Consider the following 16,050-nt stretch of genomic DNA (forward strand, 5'->3'; position numbering starts at 1 on the left):
TTCATTAAAATATATCAAAAACTGTAACTCCAAATTTCCGTCTGTTCGTCTGTATATATACGAACTAGTCCCTCAGTTTTTAAGATATCGTTTTGAAATTTTGCAAACGTCATTTTCTCTTCAAGAAGCTGCTTATTTGTCGGAACTGCTGATATCGGACCACTATAACATATAGCTGTCATACAAACTGAACGATCGGAATCAAGTTCTTGTATGGAAAACTTTCACATTTGACAATGTATCACATCAGTTGGCACAGATTATTTTCTAAGATATTTTAATATGCGAAGAAATTGTTCAGATCGGCTTACAATAGCATATAGCTGCTATACAAATTGAACGATCAGAATCAAGTTCTTGTATTGAAATCTTTCACATTTGACAATGTATCACAACAGTTGGCACAGGTTATTTTCTAAGATAGTAATTTAATATGCGAAGAAATTGTTCAGATCGGCTTACAATAGCATATAGCTGCTATACCAACTGAACAATCGGAATCAAGTGCTGGTATGTAAAACTAAGAAATTTGGTATAGATTATTTTCTAAGGCAACAACTAACTATAGCTGCCTTACAAACTGAATAATCGAAATCAAATGCTTGCATGGGAAACTTTCTCATTTGACGATATATCTTCACGAGATTTGGTATGAGCTATTGTTCATAGAAATAATGTAACCTCCGAAGAAATTGTTCACATCGGATTACTACAACATACAGCTTCCATACAAACTGAACGATCGGAGTCAAATACTTGCATTGGAGACTTTTTCAGTTAACGAGATATTTTGTAAGACAATGCTACAATAATTGAAGAAATTTTGCCTTTAAATTTATGTAATCTTGATATATATAAATCTTCTGACCGTGTGTTTGTAATTGAACTATTCCTAAACAGCTGGACCGATTTTGATGAAATTTTTTGTGAGTGTTTAAGGAGATTCGAGAATGGTTAAGATTCACAATTTGGTGCACTGGAAAATGTTTTTTTTTTAATTAATTTTTCAATTGTAATTAATTTGGAATGTTTTACATTGGGTCCGATAGATTGCGCTACCATCGCAGTATCCAATATTCAAATTAAACCTTACGCCTTAAATTGGCGTAAACGTGCAATAAACAAGACGATGCCAAAGTAAAAGGCGACATCTGTAGACAAGTTTTCATAATGTGGACAGATCTGTTCGTTCGTAAGTAATAAAATGGGTGATTCAATACATCCCTGGGTAGCTATAACATTTTTTTCATACCGGCTAACTATTGGAGGGGGTATCTTGACAGGCAATTTAAAATTTCAAAAGATCTGGCATAAAAAAATAGGGGCATAACTGAAGTGTTGATAAAAAGGTCTATTAAAATTTGAGATATACAGAAATCTTTTCGAAGCATTGCACAGAGCAATGCAATATTTAAACGGGAACGATGAAGTACTTATATGCGTACAATTTCAAACTGATCCTTCCTGAAAAATAATAAAATTGGGTTGGGAATATATCATTGCTCATTTTAAATTTATTATTTTAATTGGTATATAAAATTTATGCCACAATTATTATAAAGTAGTCCAAAAATATGAATTCTTATTTTTCCCAGAAATATACATTTGTAAAAAAAAGGATCTTTATCCTTTTTGTATTTTCAACACAAAAGATTTAAGGCGTTCAAGAGTTCAAAACGTCCGCTACATCAGCTACCTATGCGACGGCATTTCGATAAAATAAATTTTTCAAGAGCTCCTGTGGAGAAGACAGGCTCCTGGGTGAAGATTCATAAAGGACAGTTCGGCTGGACACATTTGTTACTTTTTGTACTTTCTTCTCAAAACTATTTATTTTGGAATTTGTTACTGTTATGACGTACATATCTATATACATATATAAAAGAAAGAAAATTTGTTCCAAATTCATGTTTGTAAGAATCATTTGAATATTTCATTTCTTAAAAAAAGATAAACAAAAACAATAAAAAAATCATCACATCTATATATATATAAAAGAAAGTTGTTGTTCGTTACACCATTTATAACTCAAGAACGGCTGAACCGATTCGGCTGAAAATTGGTGGAGAGGTAGCTTAGATCCAGGGTAAGAACATAGGATACCTTTTATCTCTTTTTGTCAAAAAATACAAAAATTATATTTTAAATCATAAGCATTTGTTCAAAATTCATATTTGTGGGAATCATTGGAATATATGTGTACAATGTTAAACAGAGTTTTCTCAAAAATAATACAATTGCTAAATAGTTGTAATAGAAGAAAAGAACTGCAAACAAATACGCAGTGAAATAGATTATAACTGGCTCCCAAAATACTGATGTCATAACCTTTCCAGCCGCCTTTATCGTTTTCCACGCCTGAGAACCGGTTCATCATGCGCAGTCCACTAGAATGCCTGTCGATTGGACTCCAGTGGGAAATGATGGAGCTATATTTCTATCACTGACGAAAACTTTCGGCTTTATTCCGATTAGAGAGCACTTAAACACTGCCCAGAATCAGTTATTCGTTGTTTTTGCTGGACTATGAACTTGCGAGGCACCTACTTTGCTCATTTCGCCTGTTTCCAGCTTAGCAAATATCTTTTCAACAGTGAATTTCCCTGAGCCCAAATTCAACAATATTTTCCCCAAAAAAGCAATGCTTTATTAACACTTGAAATGCTTTATGTTCAATTTTTTTTGTAAACTAACACAAGTTGCTTCACAAAAATGCTATATCTCATTAACTAACATTATAATTCAACTAATAGAAATCATATAGATGGTAGTAGTAGTATTATCTATGTATCAGCCACAGTGAAGCGTGGGCGGATCCTCCAGTAATATATAAATATTATAAAGTTTTCCATTAAGTTTATGTTAATAATAAATCTTCTTAAAATTTTAAATAACTATAAACGTATAAAAAATGCATTTTCTTTATTAAATAACCTTAATGTTTTTGGCAAACAACCTGGCTAAAAAGAACTAGTTAAATGTTTCCGTTCGATGAAAACCACTGGCCGGTTACGTCTTTAGATTTACTTAAACACATAGTTACTAAAAGAAATGCACCTATGAAGGATATATTAACTTCGGTGCAGCCGAAGTTAACGTTTTCCTTGTTTTGGGATAGTTTAGCTACATAAAATTTTTTTTCTGCACTCCTTCTGTAATTCTTTAAGTCCGGGAGACAAGCTTAGGGGCCTAATTGTTCCTTTAATTTGTGTTATTGTGTCCGGGAACTATTTAATCAAGATTAAGGTGAATCATAGGTCATCTTATTTAATATGTAATATGAACGTTACATCTAATATCTTTTGTCCGTTTCTTGTTTTAAATCTTGACATCTTATCTCTGATACACAAAAAAAAACTCAATTTTCGATTAGAGAAAGTTTGAAATCTACAGAAAATAAGAAGTTTATGTGGATTCTAAGTGTACAAGTTACTCGTATAAACGGACGCGAAAATGGTCATTGAAGGCGGGACATAAAGTTTTTCCATCTTATTTTAGTTTGCGTAAGTCTAAAAATGTGTGTTACCCTGCAGATGTGCATATCTTGGTAACAGAAACGCGCGCCAAAATTAAACTTCAAGCCATTTCGGATAAAACCGCTAAACATTTAATTGAAGTGCAAAGTGAAGTTTTCAAAGAAAATATATCTTCTAATTCGTCATTCACACTAATCAGCAAATGGGGATGTGACGGGAGCTGCGGCCATAGCGCTTATAAACAGAAATTTGAGAACTGCGATTCTACTGATGAGTATCTGTTTGTTTTTGCTATTGTTCTATTGACGTTGAATGACGATGCCAACCAAAATATTTTATAGCAAAATCCGCGGCCTTCGTCCACACTCTATTGTCGCTCAATTTAGCTGATTTTTTCAAAGGAAATAACTGATTTAATTACATCAGAAACTAACAAGGTTTTGGAAGAAGTATCTCAACTTCTTCCAACATTTTGTGATAATCGCGGTTCTCAAATTTCTGTAAACCATAATCTTTTACTTACAATTTCAGACAGAAAAGTATGTAATGCTCTGACTGATACACTTTCTTCACAAAAATGTTACATCTGTGGTGGAATGGCGAATTAAAAGACGTAGTGGTTAAAAAGAGCATTACAGTTTCGGTTTGTCTACTTTGCACGAATGGATTCGTTCCTTTGAATGTATGTATGTTATACATTTGTTATCGTTATGACATAAAAAAGTGGCAAGCTAAAAGCAATATAGAAAAGACTAGAGTAAAACAGCGTTCGGAAGAATTTAGGCAAAAGTTTAAAAACCAGATGGGACTTATAGTAGACAAACCGAAACCTGGATATGGGAACTCTAATGATGGAAATACGGCACGCAGGTTCTTTATGAATCCGGAACTGAGTGACAGATTACCGGATTAGATATTAATCTAATTAAAAGTTTTAGCATTTTATTGAGAACGCTATCCTCCGGCTACGATATTAATTGCAATAAATTCGATTGGAATAAATTCGAAAGTCTTTGTTCCAAAACCAGCACCCTTTATCTTAATCTATATTCGTGGTACTGTATACCAGTCACCGTGCACAAAATCGTGGCACTAAATACGCAGGTATTTAGAAATTGTATTCTTCCAATCGGGCAGCTCTCGGAGGAATCTCAAGAGGCCCGTTAACAAGATTAACACTTACCGATCCAAACGGTGTTAGATCGCCGAAAAAACCGCCCTTGGTCGGATAAAATCCGGGTCAATTCCGGTGCGTAATAAGGACTGTCGTAAATTTCCCGAACACCACACCAGAAAGTAGTCACGTATAGCTACGAATATAGATTTAGTACATATGCTTTTAATAACATCCTATCCGGTAATCAACTCACTCAGAGAAGTTCTTAGAAAGAGAACAGATAAATTACCGGTGGAAGTTCCAAATTTAATTGTCCCGCCCTCAAAACCACGCCAGGTAACATGTGACCATGACGATAAAAATTACGTAGTATCAGGGGCCCTATTCTGTATCTCGATTCGTAAATGTATTCTATTCGAAATTCGGATATACTTTATAATTATGCGAAAGTTGGACCACCCTGTGCCAGAATAAATACGTACTATTTTCGTTTTTGCTTTCTACAACTCAAAAGCTAACGAATATTTTATTCGAAAATTGGCTTGAAAATCCGAAAATCGAGTTACAAAATATAAAAAATCCGAATTCGAGTAAACTTTTTTTCGAATCGAGTTACAGAATAGGCCCCCTGATTCAGATGAATTATGTAGAATATGAATATAATAGTACTAAGCATTTTGTTGCTGCATGTTATTCTTATTTTCATGTTATTGTTATTATTAGGTCTGTTCGTAGAAACATCCCTTATTAGTCAGCGCGTTTCTCATTAGTTGAAATGTAATGGACTTACGAACAGATTTCTATGCATTTCCACCAATGAAAAACGCGATGATTAGTAAGGGATTTTCTACGAACACACCTATTACTGTTATTGTAATTTTCACATGTTTCAGACGCTAAGCATGATTTGGTCGGATGAATACATGACCAATGAATGGAATACGAGTGTACTCTGCCCTATTCACAAGAAGAGAGATTCCGCAGTCTGTGCTAATTATCGCGGAATCAATCTTCCTAATATCGCGTATAGGGTGTTTGCGACAGACTTAAACTTATTGTAAATCAACTGATTGGACCTTATCAGAGTGGCTTTAAACCTGGCAAATCCACTATGAACCAGACTTTCACAATAAGCGAAATCCTGGAGAAGACTCTTGACAAACAGACCGACACTCTTCACTTTTTTGTAGATTTCAAAGCGACTTTCGACAGCACTGATAGGAGCCGTCTATTGAACTCCATGTCTAAATTTGGTATCCCTTTGATACTCATGAGGCTATACAAAATGTCGCTAAGAACAACGTTAAAGGAAAGAGGTTGGTCTTGTGGTGAACAAGGGCAAGACAATGTACCTGGAGGCCACATACAAAGATTCAGCGCGTCTTGGGAACTACGTCACTGTTGGTAGCTATAAATTTGAAAATGTTAAGTATTTTGTATATCTTGGAAGCAGCAGTAAGTGATCAAGAATAACTCTTGCCATCAGGTGCTTCTTTGGAATTGGTAGGAAATTAAAGAGCAGATCCCTTTCGACGAACGAAAATTACGATCTAGAAGTCTCTCAGTATTCGCATCCTATTATACGGTGCAGAAACATGGACCATGATGACAAGAAAACATTATAAATTATATACATACATACATATCCTCACCTCATAGGTTTACAGCAGAAGCAAAAAATCGTATAAAAAGAAAACCACTCAAAATTTTCAAATCTGAATTAACATCAAACTATAACTATATTTTAGATAAAAAAATAAAGAAAAAAGAAAACACATTTTATAGTGTCTTACGTTATTTTCAATTTTCATTTCTGAAACAGTAACGTATGATCAATCTATTTTATAAAATTTTAATGTTAATTTTTTTAATATTAAATAAAAACAGTTACAAGTTTTTCATATTATCATTTTAAAATATTTCAAGCCAAAAAATTTGAGGATAATGTTTAATTATTATTTATTAAACAATTAATTATTCAAAAGGCATATTATCATAAAAGTAAAGACAGTCTGCTGGAATCAAAGCTTTTAGGTCTTGTAGATGTTGCCATTTTTTCTTAGTAATTGTTAACCTTTGCGGCTGCGAAGGATTAGGCTGCTGAATATCAAAATTTTTGACAGTCCTTTGTGGGAGAAACTGATACTCGTTCTTAAAACAGGCTTTGTAATATATGGATCCTGTTGTATCAAACACCAAATCACGATTCATATTTACTGTAGGATCTCCAACAGTATTACCTGAGAAAAAAAATATATAATAACATATTTCAAATTATTTTAAATATCTATAAATATTTTGAATAAGTAAATAAAAATAGAATAGAAAACTCGGAGCAAAACTTGTCAAAGTTATGTGCATGTATATAAGTATGTAAATAGAAATATAATTACATTGTTTACCTGGTTGAATAGATAAACACCGCTTTGGAAGATTTTCATAATCCAGAAAATAACTGTGCTGTATTTGATGAACAACTGGTGGATATGAATTTTTCCGTGCAACTGGTTGGGAGAGCAAATTAATTATTTTTATTATTCATTCTTCGTTGTATGAATGGGTGATTATAGTCACATTCAATTTGTGTATTCACTACGACTAAATGCTTATGCGTAATTATAATGTGGTTCAGAGTGCTGCAACGAGTATGATAAAATCAGAACAAACGGTCGTGCCAAAAACACAATCAAATCAATTCAGTTCAGCATAGACAACATTGTTAATCAATTCGTGTAGCCGCCAGCGTCAACTGATCTGATGCAACACGAATAATCTGTTCTTCGGCAATCACGATTGTGTAAACGTATGACTGGCTTCGGTTGCAATCGTATCATGTCAGTTCATAGCGTTGCGACGATTGTTTGAATTGAAATGAATCTATGAGTACGGCAAACAACAACAATTTTCTGCTGGACTGATTTGAATCATGTGTGGCAAAAAATGTATCAGCTTTGAAAATGTGTGCATGTTACAAATTTTCGAAGCGTGAACAATGGAATTCCATTTCTTGTATGTATGTATGTACTCGATGGAATTTCCATTATACATATAACATATGTACATATATACATACATACATGTATATCAGAGAACTGCAACGAGTAATAAATTTTTGTGTATACTTAAGTACTGATCCGTTACTCTGTCTGATTCTGTCAGTTCAGTTCATGTACACGAAGCGAACTGTTTGTCTTCAAATCAGCGATAGAGAACAACTTTGTATCACTAGCGATCGGCTTATATCTGATTTGTTTATGAACATTCGTATCAGCAGAAAATACCCAAAGTGATGCAAACTCATGCTTCAATGATTGAAATGATCGACAGCGTTCGGTTTGTATATCATCCCCTAAACACTGATTTTCTCTAGTGCACTTCTGTTCTATTTCAACTACATATGTATGTTTGTATACACATGTATGTATGAATGTATATATGTTATATGTAAAATGGAAATTCCATCGAGTACATACATACATACAACAAATGTATGTATATATGTATGTACATACATATGTACGTATTCGATGCAATTTCCATTGTTTACGCTTCGAAAATTTGTAACACGCGAACATTTTCAAAGCTGATAAATTTTTTGCCACACATGATTCAAATCAGTGACACATGATTCAAATCAGTATCATATGATACGATTGCAACCGAAGCCAGCCATACGTTTACACGATCGTGATTGCCGAAGAACAGATTGTTTGTGTTGCATCAGGTCAGTTGACGCTGGCAGATACACGAATTGATTAACAATGTTGTCTATGCTGAACTGAATTGATTTGATTGTGTTTTTGGCACGACTGTTTGTTCTGATTTTATCATACTCGTTGCAGCTCTCTGATGTATATACAAACATATGTATTTGAAATGGAACGAAAGTGCACTAGTAAATCAGTGTTTAGGGGATGATATACTTACAAACCAAACGCTGTCGATCATTTCAATCATTGAAGTATAAGTTTGCATCACTTCGGGTATTTTCTGCTGATACGAACGTTCATAAACAAATCAGGCATAAGCTGGTCGCTAGTAATACAAAGTTATTCTCTATCGCTGATTTGAAGACAAACAGTTCGCTTCGTGTACATGAACTGAACTGATAGAATCAGACGGAGTAACGGATCAGTACTTAAGTATAAACAAAAATTTATTACTCGTTGCAGTTCTTTGATGTGGTTTTCTACACAAAACGATATTAAGGCATTGGATAATAATGCATTCCGATTTTGGAAAAAAGCAATCATCAGAATATATAAAAAAAATTATGAATACGCCGAACATTAAGGGTGTATTCTGGTTTAGAAGCCCGAATTTTAGGTATTTTTTTGACGCGATAAAAAAAATTAAAAATTATTTTGACTATCCATTTTTTTTACATGCTTTTTATTGATATTCTAAGAATACAAAACATAAATAATATAAGAAAAAAAAAATTAATTAAAAAAATCTGCAGGTCGGCGAAGTAGACACTGATGAAACAATGGCTTGTCCTGGTGTGCAGGATATAAATCCTTTCCGTGACCTAAAATAAAAATTTATGCGAAATACATGAAGAGTAAAAGTGTAGTTATCGCACTGCGAAAAGTTTTTGAAAAAAAAAAAATTTTTTACAAAAGCTCTGTGTAAAATTTCATGTGAATCGGTTCAGCAGAACTTGAGATATAATGCACACCGTTTCTAGAAAAGTAGTTATGAGAAAAACGAGTTTAAAGTTTGAGAACTATTCGCGCGCAGTCGGTGTCACAAAATGAGCTGTAACTCGGAAAATAATTTGAATTTCGAAAAATCCCCTTAGGGACATTTTCTTGAAGGGTTATTCTATAAAAATATGCAACAAAAACTCGATTTTTTTCGAAGTTTTAAGCCAGAATACTCCCTTAATTTAATTTCTTTATGTGCTTTATTATAATTGTTTCGAAAGTAGAAACAGCAATACTGCCCTCAGTTTCATCCCAGACATATGTATGTAGTTTTCAGATTTATGAGCAATGACGTTATACATTATATGGTAAAATTATGAAGTTGAATTTTCATTTTTTAATAGGATGCATTTGCCTTTGAGCTTCCCGCTTGCATCTCCATACATAATAATGAGCATAAGCCCGTCATGTTATTTTACTTTCAATGTTATTATTTTTTTCTTCTCAAACTGAATGATCGAAATTAAGTTCTTGAATGAAAAACTTTCACATTTGACAATGTAGCTTCACAAAAGTTGGCGCAGGTTATTTTCTAAGGCAACAATGTAACCTCCGAAGAAATTGTTCAGATCGGTTAACTATAACATACAAACTGAATAATTGGAAACAAATGCTTCCATGGGAAACTTCCTCATTTGACGATATATCTTCACGAAATTTGGTGTGAGTTATTGTTCATAGAAATAATGTAATATCGGAAGAAATTGTTCACATCGGTTAACTATAGCATATAGCTGTCATCTAAACTGAATGATCGGAGTCAAATGCTTGCTTGGGAAACTTTGGCATTTGACTTGGTATCTTCACGAAATTTTACGTGGATTACTACTTAAGGTAATAATATAATCTCCGAAAAAATTGTTCAGATCGGATAACTATAGCATATAGCTTCCACAGAAACTGAACACATAGTTATTAAAAGAAATGTACCTGTGAAGGGTATATTTGTATATTATATTAGTATAAAAATGTTATAAAATTTGGGACGATATAGGATATATATATTCCGTTATGCGATTTACAGTCTCGGGAAAAAACTTCATACACATTTGCAAACGATTTAAATTCCGATTAAAAATAAAATTTATTTGTATACTGACGTCGGCAATGGGATTCTAATTTCGGGATATCTTCCACCCATTTAATTAAATAATTCAATCTATCATGATGGTTTTTTCCCGTTTTGTATTTTTTCAATTTTCAACTTGCAGAACATATGTTTTTGAATATAAACGTCGGAAATTTTGCACATATGTACATCCGCTTTTCAGCATGAACTTTACTTTTGGTAAACTTTTTTTCGGTCTCATGACATTTGCCGAAAATGTTCAAATAACCAAAAAATAAGGTGACATTTGAATTTAAACTGCGCGCGTCGAAGGATTTGGAGAATTATTTTTTTTTTAGGTTGGTAGTACTGTCAGTCACATTTATGTCAAAATATTCATTAGTGTTTGAGATACGTGTCGTTTTGCGAGCTGCTAAAAGTGAGTTTTTCGTTTTTTGCGATGTCGAAATTTGTTGAGCAAAGAATTTGCATTAAATTTTGTTTACGGAATCAATTTTCTGCTGCGGATACGTTGAGGATGGTGCAGAAGGCCTTTGGTGATGAGGCTATGTCCAAAAAAAAACAATTAGAGACCTTGCTGATGAGGTTGGCATATCGAAAGGCTCAGCCAATATCATTTTGAAGGATGTTTTGGGCCTCAAGCGCGTCAAATTTCGACTGGTACCGAAAACATTGCATTTTTTGGAAAAAAGGCGTCGCGTTGAAGTGTGTGAAACGATGCTTTCCGACTACCATGGTGTCGTGAAACGCATTATAACTGGCGATGAGACTTGGATCTATGCTTACGACTTCGAAACAACCGATCAAACGAGCGAATATCGTGCCAAAAGAGAGCCGAGAGCAAAAAAATTGCGCCAGAGTCGCTTAAAAATCAAGGTCATGTTGACTGTTTTCTTCGATTGAGTGGTGTTGTGCATTATGAATTCCGTCCAACCGGTCAAACAGTCAACAAGGAATATTATTTGAACGTTATGCGTAACGTTATCCGCCTAAAAAGGCCGGAATTGTGGAAAGACAATTCTTGGTTTTTACACTACGATAATGCACCATCCCATACTGCCCTCGTAATTCGTGATCATTTCGCCAAAAACTCAACCGATATCGTTCCGCAACCACCGTATTCACCTGATCTGGCGCCGTACGACTTCTGGCTGTTCACCAAGCTCAAAAGACCGCTCAGGGGACACCGTTTTTATACGATAGGGGAGATTCAAGCCGCAGCGAAGACGGAACTGAAGGCCATCCCGGAAAGTGACTACAACCAGTGATTCGTTGGCATAAGTGCATTGCATCGGGAGGGGATTACTTTGAAGGGGATGAAATTGATTTGGAAGAATAAATAAGGAATTTTCAAAATAAATACAATGTATTTTTGGGCACAAAGAGAACAATGCCGAATAGAACTTTTTGCACAATACTTACATATGCATGCAGCTTTGATTTCTCGTGGTTTCCTTCATATCTTTTGTTAATTTTTTTACAATCTTGCAAATTTTCTTTCTAATTTTCAATTTTTTTAATTATGGGACACATTTTATTATTTATTTTATGTGTTAAAACTTTCAGTATAACAACCAAATCAAATATACCACCAAAACACATTAAACATATACCAATAAAAATAAACAATAAATCAAGGATAATTCCGTTAAAAAAAATACTTTGTTATTTTTACCTGAGCGATTATACAATGTTTTGTTTAACGAAATCATGCACTTAATGATACATTTTTTTTTAATTTTTAATATAACTTCGGTATTTCCGATCGCAAGCTTAAAATCTTGACAAAAAATAATGCAAAAAATAAGTACATATTTAATTACTTTATATAATTATAAGTCAAAATTCCGATTTTTTTGGCGCCGTTATCTGAAGAAACCGTTGGAAAGAGGAAGTCCTTCGCTTAGTTTACTAGATATTCGACTTAAAAATTCAAAAATTCCAAAACTTGCAGCATTTCAAACAGCTATTTCACTACATTTTTCACTTTAAATTTATTAAATTACACTGTAAACATTTAAACAAATTCAAATTTGAAATTCTTTTTAATATTATATAATAACGCATTCTTTGACTTCCCTAAAAAAAATCCTCAATCGGTCGGCATTGTGTTGAGTTTGTCGGGTTTTTTCTTTAGGCACAAAGTAGATGCCCTTAATATTAACATTAAGAACTGGACCAAGGCCTGTAAAAATTTTCCATAGAAAATACACTACAATCGTGAGTTTTTCTCTTTAAACTCCTACAGATCAGAGGTATTCGCTTTGACTTTAGACGCTTATTTCTCAGAATTGTTCACTCTACAAAAGTGCAACAAAGTCACACCAGCGAGGTAGTACGGGGCTCTAAACCCGATTTTTCCAAGAATTTATATGACCGCAAGTATCCGTTTTGCCGTGAACATTTACAGTTTATTCGTTTGCCAATTATAGGAGGGGTACCGCGAGCTCATGAGCTTCAGCGTATGTCCATTTAACATATGAAGTGTTGCGACAACTACGAGCACAGGAAATCCCGGTCGATGCTTACGATATGATTATTGTTCATATGTTGCATGAAAGACTAGATCCAGATACGAGTAGGCAGTGGGAATTACAACGAGACACAGAGACTCCCACAGCCAAGCAAATGTTAGAATTCTTGGATCTCCAAGCTGCAGCTTCAGTTAATGTTGCGGAGTTACGTAATTTGCGGTCCAAAGATGTCATGGTAAATTACAATAATGATCGAAGTGCATATGATACACGTGAACGTACGACATGAGGGGAGAAAAGATCATTTCCATGTATTGCCTGTGGTGGTGATCATTATCTATGGGTGTGTGAGTTTGTAGCTTTAAATTTACGATCTCGTGAGGACTTTGTGCGAAGAAACGATATCTGCCAGAATTGCTTCAAACAGGGGAATGGAACTGGTAATTGCTTTCAAAAAGGTTGTACTCGTTGTCTAGGGCAGGCAAAACATAATAGCTTGCTTTGTTCAAAGAGAGAGATGGCAAAACAAGCCCCAACTCTTAAGATTGAAGAACCTCATCGCAGGCGAAAGTGTAAGGGAAAATGTGAACCAACAAGCGCCAAGCGGCATTGTGATTTAGGAGTTGGTTATGCCCATCCTGTGCAATATTGCAGAGGACCTGGTTACCATCAATGAAGAAATTAAGAAAGCCGACATGCAAATGAGTTTGTTAGACAAGCAGGAATAATTATTAAAAAAACGTATATCGCTAAGTGGTATAAAAAAGGATCATAAGGCAAGTGAGAATGAAATAAATTCCAATGTAGACTATTCTAAGACTTTTATTTTCAATTTAGATTCGAAGCCTGCTCTGTTACTAACTATATCTATAAGACTGGAAGCAAATGGTCAGATTTTCGGAGCAGTACGAGCACTGCTAGACTGTGGGGCACAACAAAGCTTTATAGTCGCTAGTCTCGTTGAAAAATATCACTTGCCGTTTTTGTTAACATCACACAAGATGGTAGGTATACATAGAAGGGAAATATTTTGGAGTTAGTCGACGTAGAGAACTGAAGATAATTAAAACAATTGGAAACCAATGTTACCTGATTGTACTTTGAAACCAACATCAGTAAAATCTACCATACCACTTCCTGATTCACAATATTGGGAGCCAGGTATTGTGCAAGTAATACTTAATGCAAAAACTTTTGCAAAGATTTTGATCACGGTGCATTCTCATGAACGTAAAGAAGCTGTTTATCTTGAGACTCATTTAGGTATGGTAGTTTGTGGAGCCCATGAGATACAAGGCAGTATCGAAACAAGGAATTCGATGTCTTACTTTTATTGTACAAGCGTTGAAGAATTGGGTGAGTTAGTCAGGCGACGATTTATGTTGTTAGAGAAAAGATTAAGTAGAAATTCCGAACTAAAGAAACAATATATTGACTTTATGAGGGAATATGAGACGTCAGGACATATGGAAACGGTATCGAGGGCTGCAAAAGCTGGAGAACTGGTGAATCACATCATTGTGTCCCTAAGAAATTCAGGCTAGTTTTTGTGCCAGCTGCCGTACAGATAGAGGCATTTCTCTCAATGAAGTGCAAATGCTTGGTGAAAAGTTGCAGCGCGACTTAGCGGATATTGGGTTAGTTCGTAAACGCAGTAATTTTGTGCAACCCTGCTACATTCTTGCCGGCTGTGGTTGCTACTGCACAATCAGCTGATTCTACTGCCTTGCCATTGCGATTGTGCTGCGAAGAATTTTTTCGAATTTACGAACGCCAGAGAAATGGAATTTTTAATTAACGTAATTATTGATAACCAGGAAACTCAGAGTGAGAATTTTTATTGAATTACAATAAAAAAAGGATTAAACAAGTAAAGAGAAGAAATATTTTACTAAAAAGTGATTTAAAAAAGAAAAGGCGGTCCGTACTAAAAGTGAGCAATTACCTGAATATAATAAAAAACTATCCAGAGGATGTATTTCAATCGCATTTTCGGATGGCGCGATCAACTTTTATGGTAAGCTTAACTTTTAGTTGTTGAATTTGATATGTATGTAATGTGCTACTTTGTGTTTTAGATATTGCGAAACTCTATCCAACCATATTGGACCAGATCATTGCGCGGCCGGTTGGGGCATTCCCTTTAAATGTGCCTTTATGAAACGCTGTGGAAATTGGGTAACAGCAACGTCACGTTTCGCGAGCTTAGTGACCGGTTTGGTGTTGCGAAGGGAACCACGCATTAAATATTTTTTAATGTTATTAAAATGGTTTCTTCATTAAAAAATGAAATAATATGGCCTTCTGCTGTTAAACAAAGGCAAGTAATGGAACATTTCGAAAGGAGCAGATGCAGTCTTTTTCCATTTGATGTGGGATGTGTAGATGGGACGCATTTCAACATCTCGCTTCCAAAAAATGATGCGATTAGTTACTACAGTGAAACCTCGATAAGTCGTAACCTCGATAAGCGAAAAACCTTGATATTTCATAGTATTTCTTCGGTCCCTAGAAAAATTCGCGAAAAATGCATGTATTTCGGTCCCTTTGATAACTCGTATTTTTCTTCAGACAAAAATTGAAAAATGTGTATCAAAAGCCTCTACAACTCGTATTTTTTCCTCAAAAGCCTCTACAATTCGTATTTTTTTTTCACAAAAAACCGTACGTGACGAAAACATAGTACATATGTACAATCATTTCTTGTTTTTTATGTAAAATTGAAAAAATAAATAAAAAAAAACTCTATAATTCGTATATTCTATATGTTGTATAACTTGATAACTTGAAAAACTCCACAACTCGTATTTAAATTGTGGTCCCTTGCAAATACGAATTATCGAAGTTTCACTGTACAACCGAAAAGGAAATCATACAATTATTTTGCAGGTTTGTGTATTTAAGCTTCAGTTTTATCAACACAAAATTTCTGCTAACTCTTATGTTTAGGCCATACGTGACAGTAAATTTCGCTTTCTGGATGTATTTATTGGATGTCCAGGCAGTTGCCATGATGCTCATGTATGGAAAACTAGCCCTATTTATAAAGGAATTATTTCCGGTGAAGTGGAACTTGCTGAAAATGCAGTCATTTTAGCAGATTCTGCCTATCCTTTATCAAAATTCCTGCTTACACCTTACAGAGATAATGGGCATTTAAGATCGGAAGAAATTAACTTTAATTACTGCTTAAGCTCAACTCGTG

The 16,050-nt window shown here is 34.4% G+C and overlaps 1 protein-coding gene across 9 annotated transcripts in view; it reads right to left on the reverse strand.

The window, feature by feature from the left end:
* Positions 1-6,530: 6,530 nt before the first annotated feature.
* LOC120781533 overlaps positions 6,531-16,050 on the reverse strand; it is a 146,396-nt gene continuing 136,876 nt past the window's right edge. For 5 of the 9 annotated variants that reach the window (XM_040113762.1, XM_040113763.1, XM_040113761.1 and 2 more), the window contains 2 exons: positions 6,987-7,097; positions 6,531-6,833 (listed from right to left, as the gene is read on the reverse strand). In XM_040113762.1, the coding sequence (XP_039969696.1) occupies positions 6,568-6,833; positions 6,987-7,097 (377 nt within the window). In that variant the 3' untranslated portion in view covers positions 6,531-6,567. The remainder of the gene's footprint in view (positions 6,834-6,986; positions 7,098-16,050) is intronic. The other 4 variants (XM_040113757.1, XM_040113754.1, XM_040113758.1 and 1 more) reach the window with 4 other exon arrangements.

This window comes from Bactrocera tryoni, unplaced genomic scaffold, assembly GCF_016617805.1.
Source record: "Bactrocera tryoni isolate S06 unplaced genomic scaffold, CSIRO_BtryS06_freeze2 scaffold_7, whole genome shotgun sequence".
Lineage (NCBI taxonomy): Eukaryota > Metazoa > Arthropoda > Insecta > Diptera > Tephritidae > Bactrocera > Bactrocera tryoni.